Here is a 24,032-nt window from a genome sequence, read left to right on the forward strand (position 1 = left end):
TAAGTATTTACATTCATGCATAATATTAATAACACTAGTTCTTGACTGTCTATTGTAGTACTTGCTATTTTGATTTTGTTGGTTTTGTCTTTTGAGTCATGGTTTGAAATCATTCAACATTATGACCTTTGTTGTTGTACTTGTAGGTGTCAACAAGATGATTATTCTTGTAAAAATTGTTACCACCTTGTATTGAACATTAAGGTTGTAACCGGTGTATTAGGCTATAGATTAATTTCAAACAAAGCATCATTTATGCATCGATCTCAACACGGTTTGTTTAATAATAAGAAAAATTTTGTGGAATGAAGTTAGTATGGAGTTAGAAAAACTACTTGTTAAATGTATTAATAGTTAGAGTTTTTTTGGAGAGAAAAGGAGGGGAAGTGAAAGACACAAAGTATGTTTAATGGCTCAAGCCTTAAGTATGTATGTTTAATTTCTTTAAGGGCTGAAAGAAACACTTGATCCAGCCATCCAGGCCCAATGAAGTGAAAAAAGTTAATAATATATTAGGTCAATTTTTAATAAAAATGAGGTGATATTGGTTTGGTTTTTTTTTTTTGGTTTAAAATAAAAAAACTGAACCAACCTAAAATTTTGGTCTGTTTTTTTCTTACAGTTGCCATATGATCTGTTTTCAAAACTGCTCGGTTTCTGGTGTTTGGTTTTCCAGCCCATTACTATTTTAGTTTAAACAGCCACAAGTAAAATGGGGGAGGGGGCTTTGTTTGTTTGTTTGTATAAAAATCAATGTCAAAGGTAATTACTATAAGTAATGGGAAGAATAAAAGTTTAATGGTGAGGGAAATGCCAGATGTGAAGATCAATTAGTTGGCCAATTTGTACTACATTTACTATGTTGATGTTGGGTAGAAACAGTAATCAGACTAGTTAAATATCTACAAGTGTAAGTGTATGTGTGCTCTATTATTACAAACTATGATGAATATTGTTGGCTGGTTGGTTGAACTTACTAATAATAGGTAGAGACTAGAGAAATGGTCTTAAGCCAGGTATCTCATGCATGCTTCAGGGAATAAAGTTATTACCATTTACCACACCTGAAATTTAAAAATCAAACCAAATGGGTTAAATACTAAAATCTAACTTCTCTGAGGAATCCTCTAAATGTACACTTTTAAATACTAATTGTTTAATCATTTGCAACTAAGTACCTATATTGTTATTGTGGTATGTAATTATGCATCTCAACCATTACATTGAATTCTTGGTTGCAACTGGAATTTTTCCTGCAGTGAACATGGTTTAGAAGACGTAAAGGGCTTCTATAAATAAGGTCAGCAAGATGATGTAAATTGGTTCACTCAGGTCTCCAGTATAATAGATGAATTAGCAGCAAAATCCAACTCTTTAATTGTACATGCAGGCTTTGCTTGTTGAAGAGTAAGTGCAAACACGGGTAGCTGAGCTGAGAAAGGTGATCTTTTTTGTCTGCTGCTACTTGTTCAGTTCATATGAGATTTAAAAGGAAAGAACAATTATCGAATCAAATATCAAAATATGTGGAATCTGGAATGTCATGGTGGTTTTGACTTTGAGAAGTGTTCTCTTTGGATTAGGGAAATCTGCCTCATAAAAACTCGCCAACCAACATATTATCAAGTATGAACACACACAAAAAAAAAAAAAAAAAAAAAAAAAAGGTCCTCTGGTTCTGCACGGGAAGTTGTGTCTGGTCCTATGTGGATGGTTGTGACACTCGGTTAATCTAAACAAACATTCATGTGCATAATCTGAAAATAAAAAAATGGTGATAGACGATACGATATTACTGGATTGTTGTTGATAAGGTCGATCTGGTACATGTTGGGGCTAATTCACCCGGTTAATTGCAAGGTCGTTAAGATGACATCATATGATATTCCCATAACCTCCTCCTGTTACAATTTACAAATAACAAATCAAATGTCAAGTGATATTCCCATAAGAGTCTGGCCTTATTTAATAGAATCTTATATTAACTAATACATACTAATTGTGACTTTCTTTCTCCAAATCTTTTGGGAAGATCTGAAGCTAAAAACTAATTTACTAAATCTTATTTACTTTTGGCCATCAAATAAATTATTATCTTAACATGAAAAGATGAAGCTTGGTTTGCAAAATATATCATCAAAAGTTAGCATAAACGTCAGATCTTACTTTTCTTTCATATTTTTTTATGTTTATGGTAGTTTAATTAGAACATATCTTGCCATTTAAATTGAAGCAAGAAAAACTAAGCAGATATTTATTTAGACTTACATCAGCAGATTGGTGTAGAGATTCAGATTCAGATGGGGTTGGAGGTCTGAACGGCCTTGCAACTAACCAGATGAATTCGCCCCAACATGTCACACACCCTTTTTTTAGTCCTTCTGCAAATCAGATCTGTAGAATATAATGGGAAATTTATGACAACATAATAATCCAATGAAAGAAAAGAATAGGTTCCTAGATCTTGAAGTTTTCCCACTAACTATCAGATGGTTTATTTGCGAATTTGATCCCCCATCAAAACCCGGATGGTGTGAGTTAAAATTATGGAGAGTGGGTTTGGGTTTGGGTTTGGGAAATGGGACAATATAGTTGAATACTTTATAGAGCAATCAATTTTCAATTCAAGTGCTTCAGGATGAAGTTTTTGATGGACAAACCAGTTGGCGGTGACACTGTATCGACATTAATGCAAAGTGCTGTACTATATTCCCATTGGGCAATGTTAGTCTATTCCTTCCTTCCCATTGGGTAACACAATTACATAAGCGCTTGTATTTAGTTTCTTTTTTTCTTTTTTCTTTAATAACAGCAACTTAATGTGATTGTGATAGAGTCATATATTTTCTCAACATGATTCTTTCTAGTGCTAATAATTGCTTTAATTTTTTGCTTTTTTTACTTTACTTTATTTCATAGCTAGTACGCTAATTGCGTTTGAAATTGCTTATGTTAAATGTGTTAAAACTTAAAAGTGCTTAGTAGATTATTATTAAAGATTATTATCGTTAATAGGATAAATTACTGAAATTGTCTTTGTGGTTTTGACCAAAATTATCTGTTTAATCACTACTTTTTTTATTTAGACCATCTTTTTTGTATGATTTTGTTGTATTTTTCGTCGCATACATATCTGAAGACGACGTTACCCTTTGTCTTTTATTTTTCTGTTTTATATTATTTATTAATTAAAAAACAAATTAATAAATATATGGATCCTATCATCACACACTCCTCCCTTCCCCTTCACCTCTGTCAACCTCTATTCAACCACCATTGTTCATCTCGGGAACCATTTACCTCTGATAACCATATGTCTTCCAACAAAATAAATTAAAATTGAACCAAAATAAAAAAACAAACCCCATGTAATCACAATCAAAACTAAATCAAACCAAAAAAACAAAAATGTAACCAAAATCAAAATCATATCGGAAAATGGTTGAATGGAGGTGTTGTCGGAGGTTCCGAAAACAGTAAATAGTTATAGTAATCAAAACAGTGTCATAAATTGAATGCGTGTGTCCCCCTTCCAAGTAAATTGTTATTTGAAATCCCTAAACTCTAACACACAATAGGTCATTAAAGTTTGTACTTATGTGTCAATTACACTATTTAACGGTGAAACGATGCTGGCTTACTTGACTTTTATTTAATAAGACAATTATTTAGGTATTATCACATAAGAAATTCCATATAATTATAAATGAGGTACACTATATAAAGTAGGTATTCTTCTTCTCTATTGTTCCATAATTTTAATAACAAAGAAACAAAGAAAAAAGCTAGGGTTTTTGAACTCAAGAATCATCGAAGTAGAGGAAGTGAACTCCTAAATCATGATGGCTTATATTTGATGGTGGAGCTCAACTGTCAAAGGGGTATTTCTGGACATCCCTTCTCTTATCTCTTATACTAATGATGTGCAATTATTGATCATGATTTTGCTGGTATGACCTACACCGGAATTTTTTCCTGACTCGAACATTTCATGCAAAAAGAATGTAGGAAACTTTACTACTATGAACCAAATAAATCCATGTTGGATGGGGTTCACCCTGTTGCAAATGATGGGGACTATGAAGGTTCATTTTTTATGCTTATCGAACAAATGATAAAATATTTGTTTATGTTGACTATATTGGTGTTGGAATTTCACTTCGGAACATCGTACATTCTATGATGTACGATGTCAACCAAAAATGTACCTTCTTCTTATCATACATATCCTGAATTAGTTTTATGTCAAGTCTCATTAGATTCTATGACTTTTCGGACAAAATAGTCATTTTTCAAAACTTAGAAATATATTATCATTATTGTTAAAAAACTCATACCTAGTGCTTGGTTTTTAGAATATCCATGGGAGGCGTTGAGGGAGGGTAAAGTGTGCAGCTACATATGACTCAATTTTTTATTATATAGTATAGTATATTAAAAGTAAAAACTTATAATAACGATAATAACTTTTTTTTCTAGCTCGTCCCGGGCTTTGAAGATATTTAATTTTCTCAGGAACCGGCCCTAAGAATATCCCTTTAATCCTTACCGTTAAACACTAGACAAATTAATGGTTGATCCATAGTGATATATACTCCACATTTCAAGCTATGATTGTTGAACATATAATTGTGCGGATGTGATTATTAAGAACCTGCATTGTTGGGTAATGTCAGTAGTGACAAGGCTTCAAACAAATTTATATTAAAATATAGGGTACTTTTAGTTAATATTTATAGTATAGTTATATTTATTTTAATATTAGTATAAATATAAAAATAAAAACTATATATTTTATAATTCGTTTTAAGAGAAAAAGACAAAAAAAAAAAAAATGGCTGATCTCTCAAAGCATTTTTTCCAAGATTTAAGTGAAATTTAGTCAATTCCTTTAAATATGTATCATACCTCAATGGACATGTTCATCATTTAAATAAGAAATTTTACAACAAATAAAGTCAAACAAAAATATTGAAACATATAACATTTTATTGTGCAAATAAAGTCAAATACCTACATTATTCGTCATAGATTAGATATAGATTAGATGATAGTGAAATAAAAAATCATTACTTTAAAGAAAGTTTAGGCTTTTATACCTTCTAATTAGGTAATTCAGGAATGGGCAATTCGGAAATTAGGTCGTGTAAAATAAACTCACAATTTGTGATATTTTTTTGAGCCGGCAAAAATCGATCAAACTCACCAACCCAACCTCAATGCAACACAAAGTTAGCAGGTTGGGTTGAGATTTTCAACCCATTTAAGTTAAATGGGTGAACCCGTCTAACCCATTTAATTAAATATGTTGGGCCGGGTAAAAATTATCAATCCATTTTCAACCCACCAACCCATTTAACTATAATTTATATTTAATTTATAATTATTTAAATATTACCATCTATTAATCTAAGTATTAGTTTATAATTTACAATGTTCGTATTATTATTTATGTTTTTAAAAAATGGAATCCTAATTCCTATCTTTTTTCTAGGCACCAACAACACTAGACACTCTCCAAAATCATTTAGAAATTACATATATTTAATGTTATTTGAACAATTTATCTGTATATGTGAATTGAGATTGTGCTTTTGTCATACTTTGAAATTTTATTTAAGTCTATAACTAATTTAAGTGGTGTAATCCTTAGTTTATTTATTTATTTATTTTTATTTTAAATTGATCAACCCAAATTTAACCTATTTATTTAATAGATTAGGTTGGAAACTACATAAACATATCAACCCGGCGATAACCCATCTGAAAGGTTGGATTGGATTGAATATATCAACCAATTTAAATAAGCAGGTTGGGTTGGATTGAAATCTTCAACTTAATTAGTAAATAGGTTGAACCCGAACCCAACCCAGATCGATCCATTGCCAACTCTAATATTTTTGTTAATATCCCCAAAATATTAGATATCCTTTATAATTAAAAAATAGTTTAATAGTAGTTCTTAGTTCTTACTTCTTATACCGTTTCGTTTCTTTCAAACAGAAAAATAAAAAATTAATGATATAGTTGTTTAGTTACATAACGACACATGGGCCAACTAATACTTGACACTCACCAAACAAATTAATGCTTGCCCCCTAGTCAACTTAGGTCTTAGGCTATGATTCTTTGGTAATGACACATGAACCAATTATCCTCCCTAATAAATAAAAATAATTTTGTAACATGTCACTTTCTCATTAATTTGAACACATGTTATTTTTTTGTATTTTTGAATAAATGTTTTTTCCATGTGTCATTTTCTCATTTTTTTTATCTTTTCTTAATTAAACATCATATTTACACCTCAATTAATAATTATCTTAATTAGAAATAACCAATAAATTACAATATTACAACTCATATAGTATTTAATATGTTTCCTTTTAAATTCAAATTTTAAATTTTAAATTTTAAATTTAAATAAATTTTTGTTTAAACCTTCATATTTATTTTTATTTTTTTGTTTTATCCAACCCGTATAACATACGGGTGTCACAACTAGTTTACTCTAATAAATAAAGGTTTTTTTTGTCACGTGTTTCACTCTCATTCAATTTGCCAAATGTCATTTTGTGGTTATTTTGAATTATTTTTTTTTTCATTTTATGGGTTTTTCTATTTTAATAAATTTCATATAATATTTTAATGTAATAATTACAATAAATGTAATAATAAATGAATATTAATTTCATTAATGGACTTAATTTTTTATTTCAAAATTCTAAAATTAAAACTCATTAGTTTATTTTGTTTATTTATTTAAATTTAAAAGAAAATTCAATTTTAATAATTCATTATTTTTCTTATTTTCTTATAAATCCAAAGTTCTTAAATATTTAGACATTTATATTTAGTTCTTAAATATATCCCTTAGATCTTCGGATGTAGTCTTTAAAAGAATTAGCTTTACCATTCAAAAAGGCTTAGCGGCACAACTTGTTGCTCGTTTGCCATCTCACTCATTGTACGATGACAATTAAAATATTGACACAAATCTGATTCTAATATTAACCATGTAATACATAGCTCTTACACCTAGTATTATTATTATTATTTATTATTATTTAGACATTTATATTATAGACTAGGTGGATATCCGTGACTTGTAAAAATCTCTACATTATTCAAAATAGGATTGCTATGATAAGTTTAGATGTTCTCGATTAGGCAAATACCCATTCTCCAATACAACTTTCTATAATGGGTATGGGTGACCACTCACCAAATACAAATAATAATAATAATAATAATAATAATAATAATAATACTGAAAAGAGTAGAGTGAGGTTTCTTCATGGTTAATTAAGCTCTGTTGCCGGGCATATGTACGTAGGCAGTAGTAGCTTTCTTTCTAAAAGACGCACGCCAACTTTAGGAGCTTCATTCAATTCGTCGACAGTTAAAGATAAACTTTATTAATTGCTGAAAAAAAAGTGCTTCAACAACAGCCTACACAAGTGTCTGATCTGGTGATGAATCGATATAAAGATATTTATATTTCCCATTAATTAATTAATTAATTCCAAAGATATTTATATTGATTTGTAGGAAGTAATTGTTAATCCTTGAAGAGAGGGAGTGTTGGAAGTTGTTGGAGTGGATCTGTGGTCTGGTGGCAACAATATTGGTTACCGTTAGCTGCAGTCTCCCCGAGACCACCTCCTCCACCACCATCCTCAACATCATCTGTCTGGTTTGCCACCTGCAACTGTAAGTCAACAACATTTCATCACTTGTTTTTTTTTATTCACATAACATAATCTCCAATGAAAACTAGACATGTTTTCATGGAAACTATATATGCTCTTTTCTTTTAGACATATAAACAACTGAGGAAAATCTTTGCAATTTTCATGTTAATAAGATATTTACGTACGTACCTGCTGCTTCAGTTCTTTCTTTTCCTCGCTTAATTTCCTTTCCTGCATTTTGTCAAAGCTTGCTTCATAAGACATGTATTTAATCGTATTTTTATTTTATTTGATACAAAAAAAGGAGTCATGAAGGTCATAAAAAAGAAAAACCGACCTTAATTAAAAACAATCAACAATTTCCATATGCATACCTGTTCATGAAAGCTTGATATGCGCTCCATCATTACCTGTGTCTGTGCAAAGTGTAAACAAAGATTATTGTCAATCCTCAATGAATAAGATATATATACAAGAAACATCCATTAATTCTGTTTTCATTAACTTTCCAATATTATATATACCACAAAATAATAAAAAACAAAAAACTAATTAGTAATTACAAGACAAATTCAGGAGATCCAGATGGATTGAATAAACTGGGAGCCAGATGAGAAATTAAGATGACACCTTTCTAGAACGTGTATGCATAAGAGCAGCACTAAGTTCCTCCTCTAACTCTGTCATCTCACTCACAGATACCTTATCTCCCTCTTCATCAACCCTGTCAACCTCTGGGATTAACCTCCATATATAATAGATACTCATACACATAATATATATATATATATATATATATATATATATATATATATATATATATATATATATATATATAGCTAGTGTAGTGCAAACATGATATGTATACCTTCTTACTGACTTTAGAAGCTCATTGCATGTTTGGAATCTTGTACAGGTGTTGGTAATTTCCTGTGTAATGGAAAATTTAGTGTTATGATCAAGATTGAATACAAAATTGAAATGATAGATCACAAATTACTTACTTACTTACCATATTATCTTGGGAAGCCCCTTCTTGGGTGCTTCTCTCTTCTGCCTCAAGGCAGCTTTTATGATACCTGGAAACCATAACCTCCACACTAAACAATAGCTAGTCAGATAATTAATCAACCATTTTAAGTCCATTGATTAGTTGCCATATTAAAAAAAAAAAAAAAAAAAACAAAAATTGCATATATAGAAAGGTAACCAACTTTGGCTGTGTTCCAAAATTGTTCTATTTAAGGTAAACTTCCAGTTTTTATTTTTATTTTGGTGACAAGTTATTGCCACATCAAGGTATATATTGACTAATGATAACAAGAATGTATAGTGTTCTTTGGCTATGCAGATAATAAGGAGACTGGTAGGCCCATTATATATCTCATCCGGATTTCTGGAATATCAATCAGAATGGATCATTGCATTACAAATGGAACCAAAGGCCTAAAGAAACATAATATGATGTGGGAAGTGGAACAACAGATTTCTTCTGCTGATGGAGCAGATCATGAGTCAACCAAAGTACAGTGAACTGGAAGTTTGGTAATTGGTACTTACATTTTTTGTTTTCAAAGTTGGTCAGGTTTTTCTGCAAATTAATTAGCCCTAAAAATATATAAACAGCTGTATTATTCAGCTTTTCTGGTGCCAAGGAAGGATAAGCCCCACACTAAAGACTAAAGACTGAACCATAGCCAGTAATTAGATTGCAACCATAATGACATTGGTGGGGTAACAAAAGTTAGCCCAAAACCAAAGTGTGGCCCAACAACTATAAAGCCCACAACATTACTTGAGCAATATCTGTTCTTGATTCCTAAAAGTATAAAGGATAAAGGATGAACAGCCACCCTTGATGATGAAAGAAAAACCAAACTTTGGTGCAGGTGCTCATATCGAATTTATTCCCCAGTAGGTAATGTTAATAATGTACAAACAACAAATATAATAACAATATAGAGAAAATAACTAGGAAAAATTCATCTTGTATTTCATGTCTTCAACTACAATGAACTAAAAGAGAATATAAAGGTTATTAGACCAAAGAGAATGACACTAATTTGCACGTTACGTTGGAATTGGAATTTTACATCTCTTTGTTTCTGGTTGTCAAATTCCGTTTCTTGTCAACCAAATTCACACGTGACAAGTTACAAGTCCTTCATATTCCAATACCATTGACATCTCTCATTCCTTCTTCCACAACATTCTATGAACCAAAATCCCCACACTTAGCATAAAATTGATGACAAGTACGATACCATTACCATTTCATACTAACAACCAACTTACATTCTAACATCACTTGTTCCAATATACTGAATAATGAGAGACTGAGATGGAACAATGTCACATATAAAGTGTATCAATCTCTATGTGTGGTTTCATTTAAGGAACTACAGTTTTGGAGTTTTCATTTAATTACCTTTTTAGGTTTTTCATTGTTCCCTTTTATTAATGAAGTCGTTTCCTTTTGCATCTCCGGTGGTTGTTGACAAATGGAAACTCAGGTGTTGCTTTCGGCTATAAACATACATCTTTGTATAATGTTGAAGTACATATAAATGGAGAAAATCAAACTATTGAGGATGTGGTTGCATCTAATTTGTTGAACCAATGATTTTAATGAATGTGTATGTTGGTTTCTGTGAGCCATGTGTACTCGGCAAATAGAAAAATACTATTTATGCGAAGATGGGGACATCACCATAGGCTAGTAGATAGGAGTTGGTTCATGTTGATGTATCTACAATAGTTTCATCAATAGGAAGATCGCAGTACTATGTTACTTTCACAGTTGATTCCATCACATAATGGTATAGGTTTATTTTCAACAAGATAAATATGATGTCTTCACTACCATTAAGAGGTGGAAGCGAGTTGTTGAGAACGAGACAAATATAATTAAAGTGTGTACTTTGATAATGAAGGCGAATACATCATCAAAAAATTTGTTGGGAATGGGATCGGGATGTTGACGATAGTCCAAAAAACTCCTCAACATAATAGAGTTGTTGAAAGAATAAACGTGAAACTAAGTTGAAAGGCAAAGAGTATCATGCTTCATTCAGGGTTGCCTAACATATTACAAACATCTTACTTGATTATTTGGGGACCTTTAGAGCTAATAGGGTTCAAGATTCCAGAGGTAGAATGACAATGGTAGGACGATAAGTCTTTCTTGGTTGTTTTGTTTGACATAATGTCAAGCTTGAGGTAAAAAGCCAATAAATGTGTATCAACTGGTTATGGTTCATATGAGGTGAGCTATTGCTTTTTGGATATACAAAGTAGAAGGTTCCTTAGAAGCAAAAATGTCACACTCAACAAAAGCGCACTTTGCAAGGATAAAACTTGTAGCTGGACTTGAAAAAAAAGCATAAAACAAATGGAAAAGATCACGTTTTTTAAGACGTTCCAAAAAATTACCTTGCAGTTTCTCAAAGATACAAAGAGGGTTTAAAAATCAATGGAGGCTTAGATGACAATGGTACATATGAAGCTTAGATAATAGTCATATATATTGTAGATAATTGTGTCTTAATTAAAGAATATTCTTAGTTCCTGTAAATCCATTATTTATAGGAATTAACTTGGCATTTATAGCTAGGGTACTATGTGTAATTAGCATATACATAGGATTTTCGTCGGAGAACATTCGTCAAAACATCATCTCTTCTGGTAGCCTCTTTTTTAGTCTAGTCGACCCATTCATGGTTAGTGAGATCACTTCAAATGCTTTTACACATCTCATGCCCTCACTAAGCTTAACATCTCCCATTCTTCCTCTCACAACAATAAAGTCATATCTGTCATTACTAACCATCAGAATTTCTATTGATATTACTTTCTTCAATGCTTACAATTTGTTATGATGTACGTCATGATGAAAATAGTGGAAAGGAAAGGATGGATTGAATATTTAGGTCAAATTGCATGATTGGATGCACTCTAGTTATGTCCAAAAATGGGACAAAAATGAGAAATTTACATAATTATAGTATAAAGAATAAGGTAAGAGATATAAGACTTAATTAACTGATAAACCCCCACCAACTCAAGTTTATAGAAGAATGAGAGGTCCGAAAGCAGGTTCCACCATGGGGCATGTGACAACAACCAATTAGTTCCCTGGAATGGGCTGGAAATCGTTCGTTATGCTTTAGTATCCTAAATAATTATGTCACGCCCACTATCTCTATAGGTTGGCAAATTTTGATTGGGGGACAACTTTTGTGGTCTTGTTGTAATGTCTACCTGGTAGTCCAAACTTTGAGAGTATTTATAGCTATTTTATTCCCTTATTATAGGTGTGAAGAATTTTGTAAAAGGTCTATGACCCTTGGAGAGTTTTCCACCTCTCCAATGTGGAAGAATCATTAATATCATCTTTTAGAAATTGTCAGTAACTTCTTGTTCTTATTCTTATTGTTGTATCTTAGGTGAGGTCCTATCAAGGTCTCATCAATTGGTATCAGAGCATGGCTAGTGTTGGGAAGAACACATGCATGGCAGAAAAAAAGACCTCAAGAACCATTGAAGATGCCAGGGTCATCCAAAATAAGATGTTGAGAAAGATGGATCTAATACTAGGGAAGACGGATAAGGGTAAAAGCTCTGAGGTCAACAACTCTGGTTTGGTAACACCTAACTCAAACCCCTAAATGAAGAACCCTAGATTCGAGGGAGGTCCAACAGGGTCTGGGGGTGGAGGTTCTGGGTTGGTTTTTGGTTCCTTTGATGGAACATACATATGGAGGGGGAGATTTGATTACAAACATCATAAGGTCGATATGTCTCTATTTGATGGTACAAACCCCGATGGGTGGATCGTGCAAGCTGAGAGATACTTTGCAATCTATTAACTCATCAACGAGGAACAAGTGGAGGCCTCCATTTTCAGCCTTAGCAGAGACGCCCTATCATGGTTCCGATGGTCCAACAAGCAGAAAAGGTATGAAATCTCTTTTTCTCCACAATTTTTGGTCTATTCATGGAGGAACCTATATGAACAATGGGTTTCGCTTGAGCAAACTAGGACGACGAGTGACTATATTCGTCAATTCATTGAATTGTCGGCGTGTTTAGATGACGTTTCTGAACCAGTAACCATGGCGACGTTCATCATAGGACTCAAGCCCAACATAAGGGATGGAATACGAATGTGGACTCCAACAGATTTGGGCCAAGCTATGAACTTAGCCCAAAAAATCGAGGAAAAGAACAAGTCCATTAGAAGCTTTGGTTTTGGATCCTTGGGCACCCGACAGACATATCAAGCTGTGACACAACCTAGCGGTGGAATGTATCATTCTTCTAACACCATCGGAATAGGAAGAAAATCTAATCCCTTCTGATACTTAACGGAATCACAGATCAATGAGAAGAGAACCAAGGGCCTCTAATACAAGTGCGATGAGAAACGACACATCAACCATAAGTGCAAAACACAAATCAATGTCATCTTGCTCGACGGAGATAGTAGCACTGACAATAACGAAGAACTGGAAGCCCAAATCGAAACCACAGAGGTTGTCGATCCTGTGGAAGTGTCCCTCAATTTAGTGGCAGGTCTTACTTCTCCAAAAACGATGAAGCTAACTGGGAGAATCGAAAATAATCAGGTGTTGACCCTTATTGATCCATGTGAAACACATAATTTCATTGCCTCTCGAGTAGTTCAAACTTTGGGAATCCCAATCAGTGATACCGAACCTTACGGGGTCAAAATGGGAACCAGTGATGATGAAGCCGGAATAAGAGTATGTTAGGGGATCTTATTACAACTCCAAGGGATTGATATCACAAAAGAATCCTTACCTTTAAGACTAGGCAGTACTGATGTCATATTGGGAATGAAATGGTTACAAACTCTTGGAACCACTTAAACCAATTGGATGAATCAAACAATTGAGTTCAATATGGGAGATCAACGGGTGAAATTACACGAAGAACCAACTTTGGGAAAAACTCTTGCATCTCCAAGAGAAGTTCCCACATTCATAAAACAGGTCTTGGATATATTCAAGGGTATTTTTGAAGTTCCCACAATGATCTAATGATCGCATCAGATCATTTTGAACGAAGGAACACCTCCCATCAGTGTGCAATCATATAGATACCCCACTTCCAAAAAGGAGAGATCGATAAAATGATCAAAGACATGCTAACTGCAAAAATCATTCAACTGAGTAACAGCCCTACTCTATCCTAGTCATTTTAGTGAAAAAGAAAGACATCATGGTGGTTATATGTTGATTACAGGGCGACGATTCCCGACAAGTTTCGTATTCTAGTCATTGATGAATTACTTGACGAGCTACATGGGTCGGTGATTTATAACAAGTTGGATCTTAGATCGTGTTACCATCAAATCCGAGCTCGGGTGCAAGACATCCGTACAACTGCCTTTAGAACTCACTATGGTCATTACGAGTTCAAAGTCGTGCCCTTCGGGCTCACGAATGCCTCATTTACATTCCACTCTTTTGATGAACGGTGTTTTCCACACTTATCTTCGAAAAATCATACTCGTGTTTTTCGATGACATTCTCATATATAGTACTAGTAAGGAGCTACACGAGTCCCACCTCATAAAAACCTTAGAAATCCTCTAAGAAAACATCTTACTTCTTAATCTCAAAAAATGAGAATGGGGACAACCCAAAGTGTCATACCTGGAACATGAAATCTCAACTCTTGGAGTATCAGCCGAGGGGTCCAAAGTAAGGGCAATGGTAGGTGGCCGAATCTAAAGAACATAAAGGAATTGATGCGTTTTTTAGGCCTCACGAGTTACTATCGTAAGTTTATGAAGGGCTATGCAGGAATTGCTACACCCTTGACGGACAAGCATTTTAACGCCTCAAAACTGCTATGATAAATGTACCTGTTTTAACCATGTCGGATTTTAAGAAGACTTTTGTGGTGGAAACGGATGCGGTCTCGGGGAAGCTTTGACATATAAAAACCACCTAATAAAATATTACATCAGTAGCCTTGGAACAGGCTAGAATGAAATCAATTTATGAAAAACAGTTGATGGAGATCATTAAAGTTGTGCTTAAATGGAGGACATATCTTTTAGGGAGAAGATTCACGGTGCAAACCGATGAATTGAGTCTCAAGTACATCCTCAAGCAGCGGGTCATCAGGAGTGAGTATCAAAGGTGGGTGACCAAATTAATGGGATTCACGTTTGACATTATTTATCGTCCTGAAGCAAGCAATCGTGTAGCGGATGCCATCTCGAGAAAAGATCCTGTCACAAGCTGCAATTCTTTAAGCTTGTGGTTCTGGAAAAATTGGGACAAACCTAAAGAAGAGATAGCAAGAGATGACCTTCTAACCAAAATGAAGGCATACTTGATTGAAGACCCACAATTGCGTAAGGGATTATCTGTGTTCCAAGGGAATTTACTCTTTAAAGGAAGACTAGTGATACCACCTAAATCTCATCTTCTTCCCGAGATCATTAAAGAATATCATGATTAGCCAATGCGGAGGTATTCTGGTCCGGAATGAGAACTACAATAATAGAGTATATTAAAAAATGTGAAGTCTTCCAGAAAAACAAAACCCTAATAACTTCACCTGTTGGTCTTCTTCAACCCATTCCCCTCCCAATGAAAACTTGGGATGAAGTCACGATGGACTTCATTGAAGGCCTTCCGAGATCCAAGGGTTGTGGATACCATGTGGGTGGTGGTGGATAGGCTGAGTAAATATGGCAACTTTATCCCACTTCGACATCCTTTTTCTGCAGCAACCATAGCTGACAAGTTTATAAAGGAGGTCATCCGGTTGCATGGTCTACCCATATCTATAATCAGTGACAGGGATAGGATTTTTGTGAGTCAATTCTGGCAAGAAATCTTTCGACTTCACGGGGTGGATCTCAAACGGAGCACCGCCTACCACCCACAAACAGATGGTCAGAGGTGGTAAACAAGTGCTCGAAAACATATCTAAGATGTTTGTGTTCAGAAAAACTGAGGTGTTGGGCCAGATGGTTATCGTGGGCAAAATTTTGATACGATTCATCATACCATTCAGCAACCAAATGCACCATGTTCAAGGCTTTATATGGGTGAGATCCTCTCCCGATCATCCGCTACGAAGGGCAGTCTACTATAGTCGATTCCACTGATAGAATGTTAGAAGACATGGACGCAATTCTTGATGATCTCAAGATGAACCTCTTAAGAGCCCATCAAAAATGAAATTCCAGGCCGATCAAAAGAGGACTGAAAAGAATTATCAGGAGGGGGATTTAGTTTATTTGAAACTAAAACCTTATAGACAGTAAAGCTTAGCTAGAAGGCATTATGAAAAGCTCACTTCAAGGTATTATGAACCATTTAAGATTAAGAAGATCGCAAAAGTTGCCTACAAACTGATGTTGCCACCATCAGCAAGGATTCATCCTACCTTTCATGTATCACAGCTTCACCCTGCTTTTGGAGTTCCTGAAATGATAACACAAATACCAATGCACCTAGTGCACATGGATGTTGAATTTTAGTTAACGGTGAAGCCTAAGATCCTCAAAGGAATACGAAACAGGAAAGGCAACAATACAAATGAGCTTGAAGTTCTAATCCAATGGGAAGGATTGTTCGAGGTGGAGGCAACTTGGGAAGACTTTTCCAAAATAATGGAGCAATACCTCGATTTTCACCTTGAGGACAATATGAAAGTTTGGGCAGATGGTATTGATAAACCCCCCGTTAACTCAAGGTTATAGAAGAATGGGAGATCCTAAAGTAGGTCCCACCATGGGACCTGTGACAACAACCAATTAGCTCCGTGGAATGGGCCGGAGATTGTCCATTATGCTTTAGTATTCTAAATAATTATGTCACTCCCACTGTCTCTACAGGTTGGCCAATTTTGATTGGGGGACAACTTTTGTGGTCTTGTTGTGATGTCTACCCTAGTGGTCCAAACTTTGAGAGTATTTATAGCTAGTTTATTCCCTTGTTATAGGTGTGAAGGATTTTGTAAAAGGTCTCCGACCCTTGGAGAGTTTTCCACATCTCAAATGTGGAAGAATCATTAATATCATCTTTCAGAAATTATTACTAACTTCTTGTTCTTATTCTTATTGTTTTATTTGAGTGAGGTCCTATCAAGGTCTCATCATTAACCTACCTTTAAGTATAACAATCATATTAGAAGCTTGAAGTCCTAAAAAGATAGGAACACAACAGTTATATGCAAGAATCCAGTAAAATAATGTAAAATGGGACAATATATTAGAAATGGTGCCAAACATGTCCTATGTATTATATTATTGTAGATATTATATTTAGACATGTTATGATATATTGGAGGTAAAATGGTGCAAGATGTAAAATGGTGCAAAACGTTTAGTGCTCGGACATGAATATGAAAAAATAGCAAAGTAGGTTGCTATATTTGGAAAAAGATACAAAGTAATTAAGTATGGTGTGAAATTGTGGAATAAATGAGCATATGATAGAATTATGGTTGGGACTTGGAAGTAATACATGGAAACTATCAAGAAACATTACACAAGCATTAGATAAGACTTGGAAAGTATGAAGAAATCAAAAATCAAAAATCTCATAGATGTATTCGGTTTGTATAGTATACCCCTTGGATTTTGATAGTAAATTTCAATCTTCAGTACTCCCTATTAGTTGTTTCTTGATTCTAATGTGTAACTAAGACAAATAGGAAGAAGTAGCAAAAAGAATCAACTTATTTGGAGTTATGGACAAAAGAAGATGGGATTGTTTTTTCCTCGGTCCGAGTTACTAATCAGGTTTTGCCAATAGCTTAGTTTGGTTCATGTCCATTTATCCTTAGACCTACTCAGTTTGCTCTGTGAACCGACCATAATCTTTGACTCTAAGATTATAGCTCATTACACCCCATTTTCACTAGAACTTTCTAAGACTTGTATGTTTGACCAAAGTTGTAATTTTAGATTTTTGCTTTGAGGCAAAAAAGGAGGTTAGAAGAATGGAAACAAAGTCAAGCTTTTTCATAAAAAGTTCAAATGTAAATGATCTTAAACTCTTCATTAACATGTTTGGTTGTAACAATAACATATTATTCAAGCTTAAATTAGTGATTTATAACACTTGGTCAAGAACCATTAAATCATCAAGAATGGAGATTGTATCATGAAAATTGATGAAAGGAGAATTATAACATTAACCATAGTTTTGGACAATTGTTTGGAATGTTGGAATGGATATAAATAGCGATGCATTAGGTAAAATAAACATGTAATACACTGTTCTAAACATGTAACAAATTGTATTTGGTATTCAATATAATAATTTAGGAAATGGTCATTGATAAATGGAAGTTAAACTTGAATTATGGATTGAATGATTGTTATTAGAGTTAGCTTATTATGAGTTAAATTTAATGTGTAAATCACATTAGCACTTAGAATGTGCAATTATAACATTGCAAAACGATGTTATGGAAGTGAGGGACAATAATGGGAAAGTATGAGAATAACGATATAGTATTGTTGGAACAATCTTGTGAATTGCTAAACAAGTATATTACATCTATCGAATAAGATCAAAGGAAGGTTGGAACAAAGGCACAAGGCAAGGACAAGGGAAATAGTAGTAGTTAGTTGAGACTAACTACAAAAGGTGAGTACATGTGGATTTTTTTCTTTTGGGATATGTGACATAAGTAGAAGTAATTGTCATAAATTGCTTTATAAAGTATTTGAGAAAAGTAATATATTTTAATACTTTTGAATAGTATTTGATAAAAGAAAAGTATGTTTGATACTTTTGAAATATTTTTGGTATAAATAAAGTATTTTAATACTCTTGAATAGTTTTAGTATAGAATGAAGTATTTTGATAGTTGATACTTTTAGATATTATTTGATAAAAAAGAAAGTATTGTGATACTCTTGAATAACTAGTTGAAAAAAGTAAAGTATTTTGATAATCTTCAATGATATTTGATATAAGAAAAGTATTTTGATACTCTTGAATAGTAGCATATAAAAAGAAAATATTTTGATACTCTTGAATTGTGTTTGATGAAAGTATAATTTGTTGCTACACTTGACTATTATAGGTAGAAGTTTGAATATGTTTTAGATTATTCTTATGTTATTTGTAGATCATGTCTTCCATTATTAGATTGAGATTTTATGAATGTTTCTTATGTTATGAAAACTCTTATGATAATAACTTTATTCATGGCATCACATGTTGTGTGATTGAAATTTACATAAAAGAACAGATGTGCTTATGCATACAATAGATTGCATTTAGCTTGATATTTTGGTGTAGACATATGATTTTCCAAGAAGGGACCTTGAAGATTCTACCGGGGTTGTACCACCCTTCATGAGGTATATGTCTATAATATGATATCAATGATAGATTGATCTCATCTTTTTATTAGTGATGAGTAGACATAAAGTATCAAAATTGTGATTAGACTTTATGTATAAAAATAGAATCTATACATAGCCGAGTTGAATAAGAGTTGGTACATAACCGAGTGGAAATAAATAAAACTAATGAAGTCGGGAAGGCCTGGCGGCGTTCAGATATTAATTACCCAATATTGCAATTGGCTTGTGGTCATGCATTGCATTAGACATTTCACTGGATAGCAAGTCAATATTTTCATTTTATTATTAAAAGTAAGATTTCTCATTATGTTTTGATGAAGATACATGTGTGTAAAACCCATGTAGTTGTTTTTAAATCGCCATGTATTCCGTCTTCAAGTACTTAAGATTTGAAAAATGTATTCCTAAGAGGTGGACTTTTTGATGCTCAGTTGAAGATGGACCTTTGGAAGTTTGAAAGAGTGAAGCTTAATTAGACAATTACGTATTTTATACTTAGACATTTGTAAATGTAATATGATTCACTATGATTGTTGATATTAGCTGTAACCCCCTTTGTAGACCTAATGTCCAAAATATTTTTGGTGGGACCAAGTTTCGTAATGCTAAAAGACATTATTGCAAATGTTGTCTACTTTTCATGGAATATGGAGCCTAACACGTCATTGAAGGGATTAAAAACTAAGGTACGAGAAACTCATCCAACCATGGAATAAGGAGCCTAACGCGTCATTTACACAACTATGCAACCTTAACGGGGGAGAAATCATATCATAATATGACAAAGTTCAAGAACGCTAATGACGCATTAGGCTCCATATTCCATGAATGTGATATTAAAGAATACATAAAGGAATTTGAAGCACTCTTTGCATTAATCCCAAATCATTGAAGGGATTAAAAACTAAGGTACAAAATTTGGTTGAAGCATTGACCCTATATTCCTTTGACAAAACTATGGACTATGCAACCTCAGCCGAGAGAAAATCAGATCATAAGGGACATCCAATTTCAAATTTTGGGTCGAGTAATTTCATTCATCGAGTGGAAGGGAAATAACCAAAATGAAAAATCTTGAATCATATCCGGTCTATATACATCGAATCTCATACTCTAATAACCCATTACTGGCCCAATTAGATATTCACTATAATAGCCCGACACAATCCACCAAACCGACAAATTCCATCAATTGTCATCTCACAAAACGGAAGATCATCAATGTCGATGGCTACATTTCAAGTATGGTAGACGGTAAAGAAATAAACTAGGAAGGAGAAGTATTTTGTGTTGAATCCCAAGAAATTGCAAAGGGCGATGGCAAATGTCAAGCCCTAGAATTTAGTGGGGTTTCACGAAATTCTCATGATAGTCTAAAACACCTCAAGCTAACTAGGAAATTAAACGGTTCCCAACCTTAATCTTGTAGACAGTGATGCTACATACAATTTCCTCTCAAGAAAAGTAGCCAATGCCCTCTATCTAGAGAGCAACACTATTAAGCCCTTGGGTATATGCTTAGGCAACATAGACGAACAGAGTAACCCACTCATTAGTAATATATATATATATATATATATATATATATATATATATATATATACAAATCATATATTTATAGTAAAATTTACAATACCTAAAATTTGATTGAAGTAACCCACTCATTAGTAATTACATAGTTGAAATTATACTTTTTCTTCTTCGTTTATCTAATTAACCTCGTGTTTTAACTTTTTCTCCTTGGTTTATCTATTGTTACCTCAAATATCACTCTGATAACTTTTTTCCGCTTGATTTTCCATGTATGTATTTAAATTTGGTAGCAAATTTGTTTATAGGTTTTATGCAATCTATGATATTTTTTTGTTTTGTAATAGTCTTTAAACTTATGTTGCTAAAATTGAAATTTATAGTTTTTCTTTACATAAAATTTTCATATTAAAATAGAAAAAAAAAATCCTTGATTCTCCGTTGGGGATCCCCGGTCCGCATTGGGTTGGGGACGGGGATTCATTTATATTCCCCAATGGGGATGAGGATTAGAATGATGATTCGAGGATGGGGATGGGGATTGGGGTCCCAGTTTCCCCGACCCCGTTTCCATCTCTAAGCATACTAGTCCTATTTTGCTCTGAAACCCTCACAACAAAACCAACTCAACGATCTACTAGTTGATTTTGTTTCACTATTCCAAAAGCCGCACAGATTACCACTAAAACAAACTATCGTACTAACTATCAACCTTCGAGAGGGTTAAGGACGGGTTTGTATATGGCCTTTAAGTGAAGAAAAACGAATCTACAATGGTAAGCAAGACTAGAAGACACGAACAAAATTAAAATGAACATTTTCAAAACATAAGGTAGAATAAATGTTAAGTAATTTTGAGCATACGATTCGAGGTTAGTTATATTTTAGCATAGGTTCATCAGTACAAGTTCGTTAAGCTTCTTGATTTAAAGGAAGTGTTTGTGGTGATGATTTACATTACATAGTCCACATTTTGGTTGTGACCTACTTAAGATTAATTGGTTGATGATGTTGACTGACTTTCTCAATATGGATAACAACATACTTTTCGCATTTTATGATTTTGATATAGAACATAATTATTCATTATCAATGATATTGATGACATTTGAATATTCAATATAAGGTGATATGGTAGAAACCGAAAGCACACTTGTTTACCATTTACAATTTTGACGAGGACTATGTTAAAAGGTATTGTCTTTCAGTAAGAGATCGTCAAAACAAGATAAATAAAGCAACGGACTTCCACCAACAACAAGAGTTAAAAGGTATTGTCTTTCAGTAAGAGATCGTCTCATCCTACCTATAATCGTCTTCCGTAAAGATGTGACTACTCATACATACAAAATGGAATGCTCTACATATCATTTGATAATCTCTCAGTTGATAAATTTGGAAATCACTCGTTTGTTTTGATAAATTTGAAAACGTTCATGCGTACGTCCGAAACCATGTCAAAATAATTTTATAATTGCATAGTTATATTAAAAAATATACAAGGTATAGAACAAACGTATACTTCCTTAAATAGATTGAAAAAAATCGGAAATTTTCGAAGACTTCCGAAAAGAGTATCATGAAATAATTTTGATTTTGTTTTTGGTATTAAAGTTTCGACGTTGATTTCGTTTTGTTCTAATTTTAGGTTTGACTTATGGGATAATTGAACTTGGTTAGGGATCTCTAGGAGAAAAAATGAATTTGATTAGGGTTTAATTATATGCTCGTTAAGCATGAAGATGAAAGAGTTAAGATAAAGAAAAAAATGGTCATTTTCATAATTTTAATAGTTGGGTTGTCACATAAAGTATTAGAAAGCAATGAACCGTAACCTACATGGCTAGGTATTAATATTTGAACAGATTATAAATTAATCATACATAATCAGTTAGTGTACAATTAGCAACTACTTACTTATAATAATTAAATTTGATATATCTAATGCTCATACCACTTGTATAATATTAAGCAATAGAAATTTACAAAATAGAATACTTAAATAATTATAGATTAAAATTTTCTAGAAACAAAAGAAATTACAAGAATGAATATCTCATAACTAGGATGGATAACTATGTCTTCCAATCTAATCCTATGACAATAACAATATTTTCTAGTTCAACTTTGCCTAGTAGAACCTTATGCATTAAATGACTTCTAGCTTAGCGATATCATGTGTTGTCCTTCCTCCTTGAAGTTGAGGGTTTAAGTCCCGTCTGGGACATAGGTGGTATTATGAATAGTTTAGTAGGAGTAGGTTAGATTTGACGTTAAAATAAAATAAAAAAGAAAAAATAAAACAAACATAAATTAAGGTTATAATGAATATTGTAAGTTTGTATCAAACTTATGCTAGGGCAAAAACATAATCCCACTTCCAGCCTTCCAGGTCTCATTTAACTAGTAGTTATAATTCTTTTTATCAATAATTTTACATCCCAGAACACCAAGTCGTGTTAACTTGCATGATAAAGAAAACCTTTATCAAAGTTCATATATATTAAACTAATTCATAAATATGTTCTATTAATTAATACTTCTAACAAAAAACATTCCTAAACAATGAACCAGGAAATAATTACTTGTGCACATATTGAACAGGTGCAATAACTATCAAGTGAACATATGAAAAAATAATCCATAGCTTGGTTTCAAAACAGAAGAAATTCCAAAACTGTATGCAAATATCGATCGCCGCTATATCAAGTCAACTTTACCACTGACGATTTCAGTCCACATGTCCGATGCAAAAAAGCATCATGACTGAAACCGACTAGAGATAGATCTCAATTATCCAAACTCTTCACATATTTGAGATTTTACATAAGACAGGATAAATTATGAGGCCATCAATTAGTATATCTCTGCTACATAATTGAATATATAATTATGCCCTAGAAATCTTCACTCCGATCGATTGCAGCGCAGTTATCTTACTAAAGCTTATTGTTTCGTACATGAAGCAGTATAGAGCACAAACTAAATTAAAGGGTAACGACAAATACATATCATATTTGAATATAATACAAAACGATGGCTGACCTGTTTGTACCGCCGCTGCAGTGTTCATAGAGCTTGCCACTGGAGGAGAAGACGACGACGGCGACGTCGACATCGCAGAGAATGGAAAGCTGCCGTGCTTTCTTGTTCAACCCTGATCTCCGCTTTGAAAACGTTACTTGTCTGCTATTCTTGTCTTCGATTCGCTTCATCTCCAACTTTCTCCGCCCCATCGTGATTCGTACCCCTCTACGCTCTAGCTCCAAACCTAATTTTTTCAGTTCCGATATGGCCACTTCAATTCTTCGATTCCTTTCTTTTATTTACTTTAAAGAAGGGCACCTCGTCGTTGAAAGCCGCATATCCCCCCGTTCTTGTAGACTGGTCGTACGTTCGGGACATCTCGGATTTGACGGCAGTACTTATTAGTC

At 33.3% G+C, this 24,032-nt stretch overlaps 1 protein-coding gene and 1 long non-coding RNA gene across 2 annotated transcripts; both read right to left on the reverse strand.

Moving 5' to 3' along the window:
* Positions 1-802: 802 nt before the first annotated feature.
* Positions 803-2,731, reverse strand: LOC145169196 (uncharacterized). The gene is made up of 3 exons (XR_013742354.1): positions 2,269-2,731; positions 1,179-1,901; positions 803-1,064 (listed from the first exon to the last, which is right to left on the reverse strand). It is a non-coding gene; the product is annotated as an uncharacterized LOC145169196 (long non-coding RNA).
* Positions 2,732-7,391: 4,660 nt separating this feature from the next.
* Positions 7,392-24,016, reverse strand: LOC145169193 (agamous-like MADS-box protein AGL27). The gene is made up of 7 exons (XM_079087766.1): positions 23,644-24,016; positions 8,707-8,794; positions 8,563-8,624; positions 8,325-8,418; positions 8,069-8,110; positions 7,884-7,925; positions 7,392-7,711 (listed from the first exon to the last, which is right to left on the reverse strand). Exons 1-7 carry the CDS (start codon positions 23,832-23,834, stop codon positions 7,562-7,564), a joined length of 669 nt encoding a protein of 222 aa, XP_078943892.1. The 5' UTR covers positions 23,835-24,016; the 3' UTR covers positions 7,392-7,561.
* Between the last annotated feature and the right edge of the window lie 16 nt (positions 24,017-24,032).

The sequence above is a fragment of the Lactuca virosa genome, chromosome 4, assembly GCF_052849685.1.
Source record: "Lactuca virosa cultivar CGN04683 chromosome 4, Lactuca_virosa_CGN04683_v6, whole genome shotgun sequence".
Classification (NCBI taxonomy): domain Eukaryota; kingdom Viridiplantae; phylum Streptophyta; class Magnoliopsida; order Asterales; family Asteraceae; genus Lactuca; species Lactuca virosa.

What these genes read in the sequence shown, in the direction of transcription:
- LOC145169193 (XM_079087766.1), bottom strand. Translation starts at nt 23,834, where the DNA reads ATGGGGCGGAGAAAGTTGGAGATGAAGCGAATCGAAGACAAGAATAGC. An exon ending in GGGCTTCCCAAGATAATATG is followed by an intron (nt 8,625 to 8,706) that starts GTAAGTAAGTAA and finishes TCCATTACACAG; the next exon opens with GAAATTACCAACACCTGTAC. An exon ending in TGCATACACGTTCTAGAAAG is followed by an intron (nt 8,111 to 8,324) that starts GTGTCATCTTAA and finishes CACTTTGCACAG; the next exon opens with ACACAGGTAATGATGGAGCG.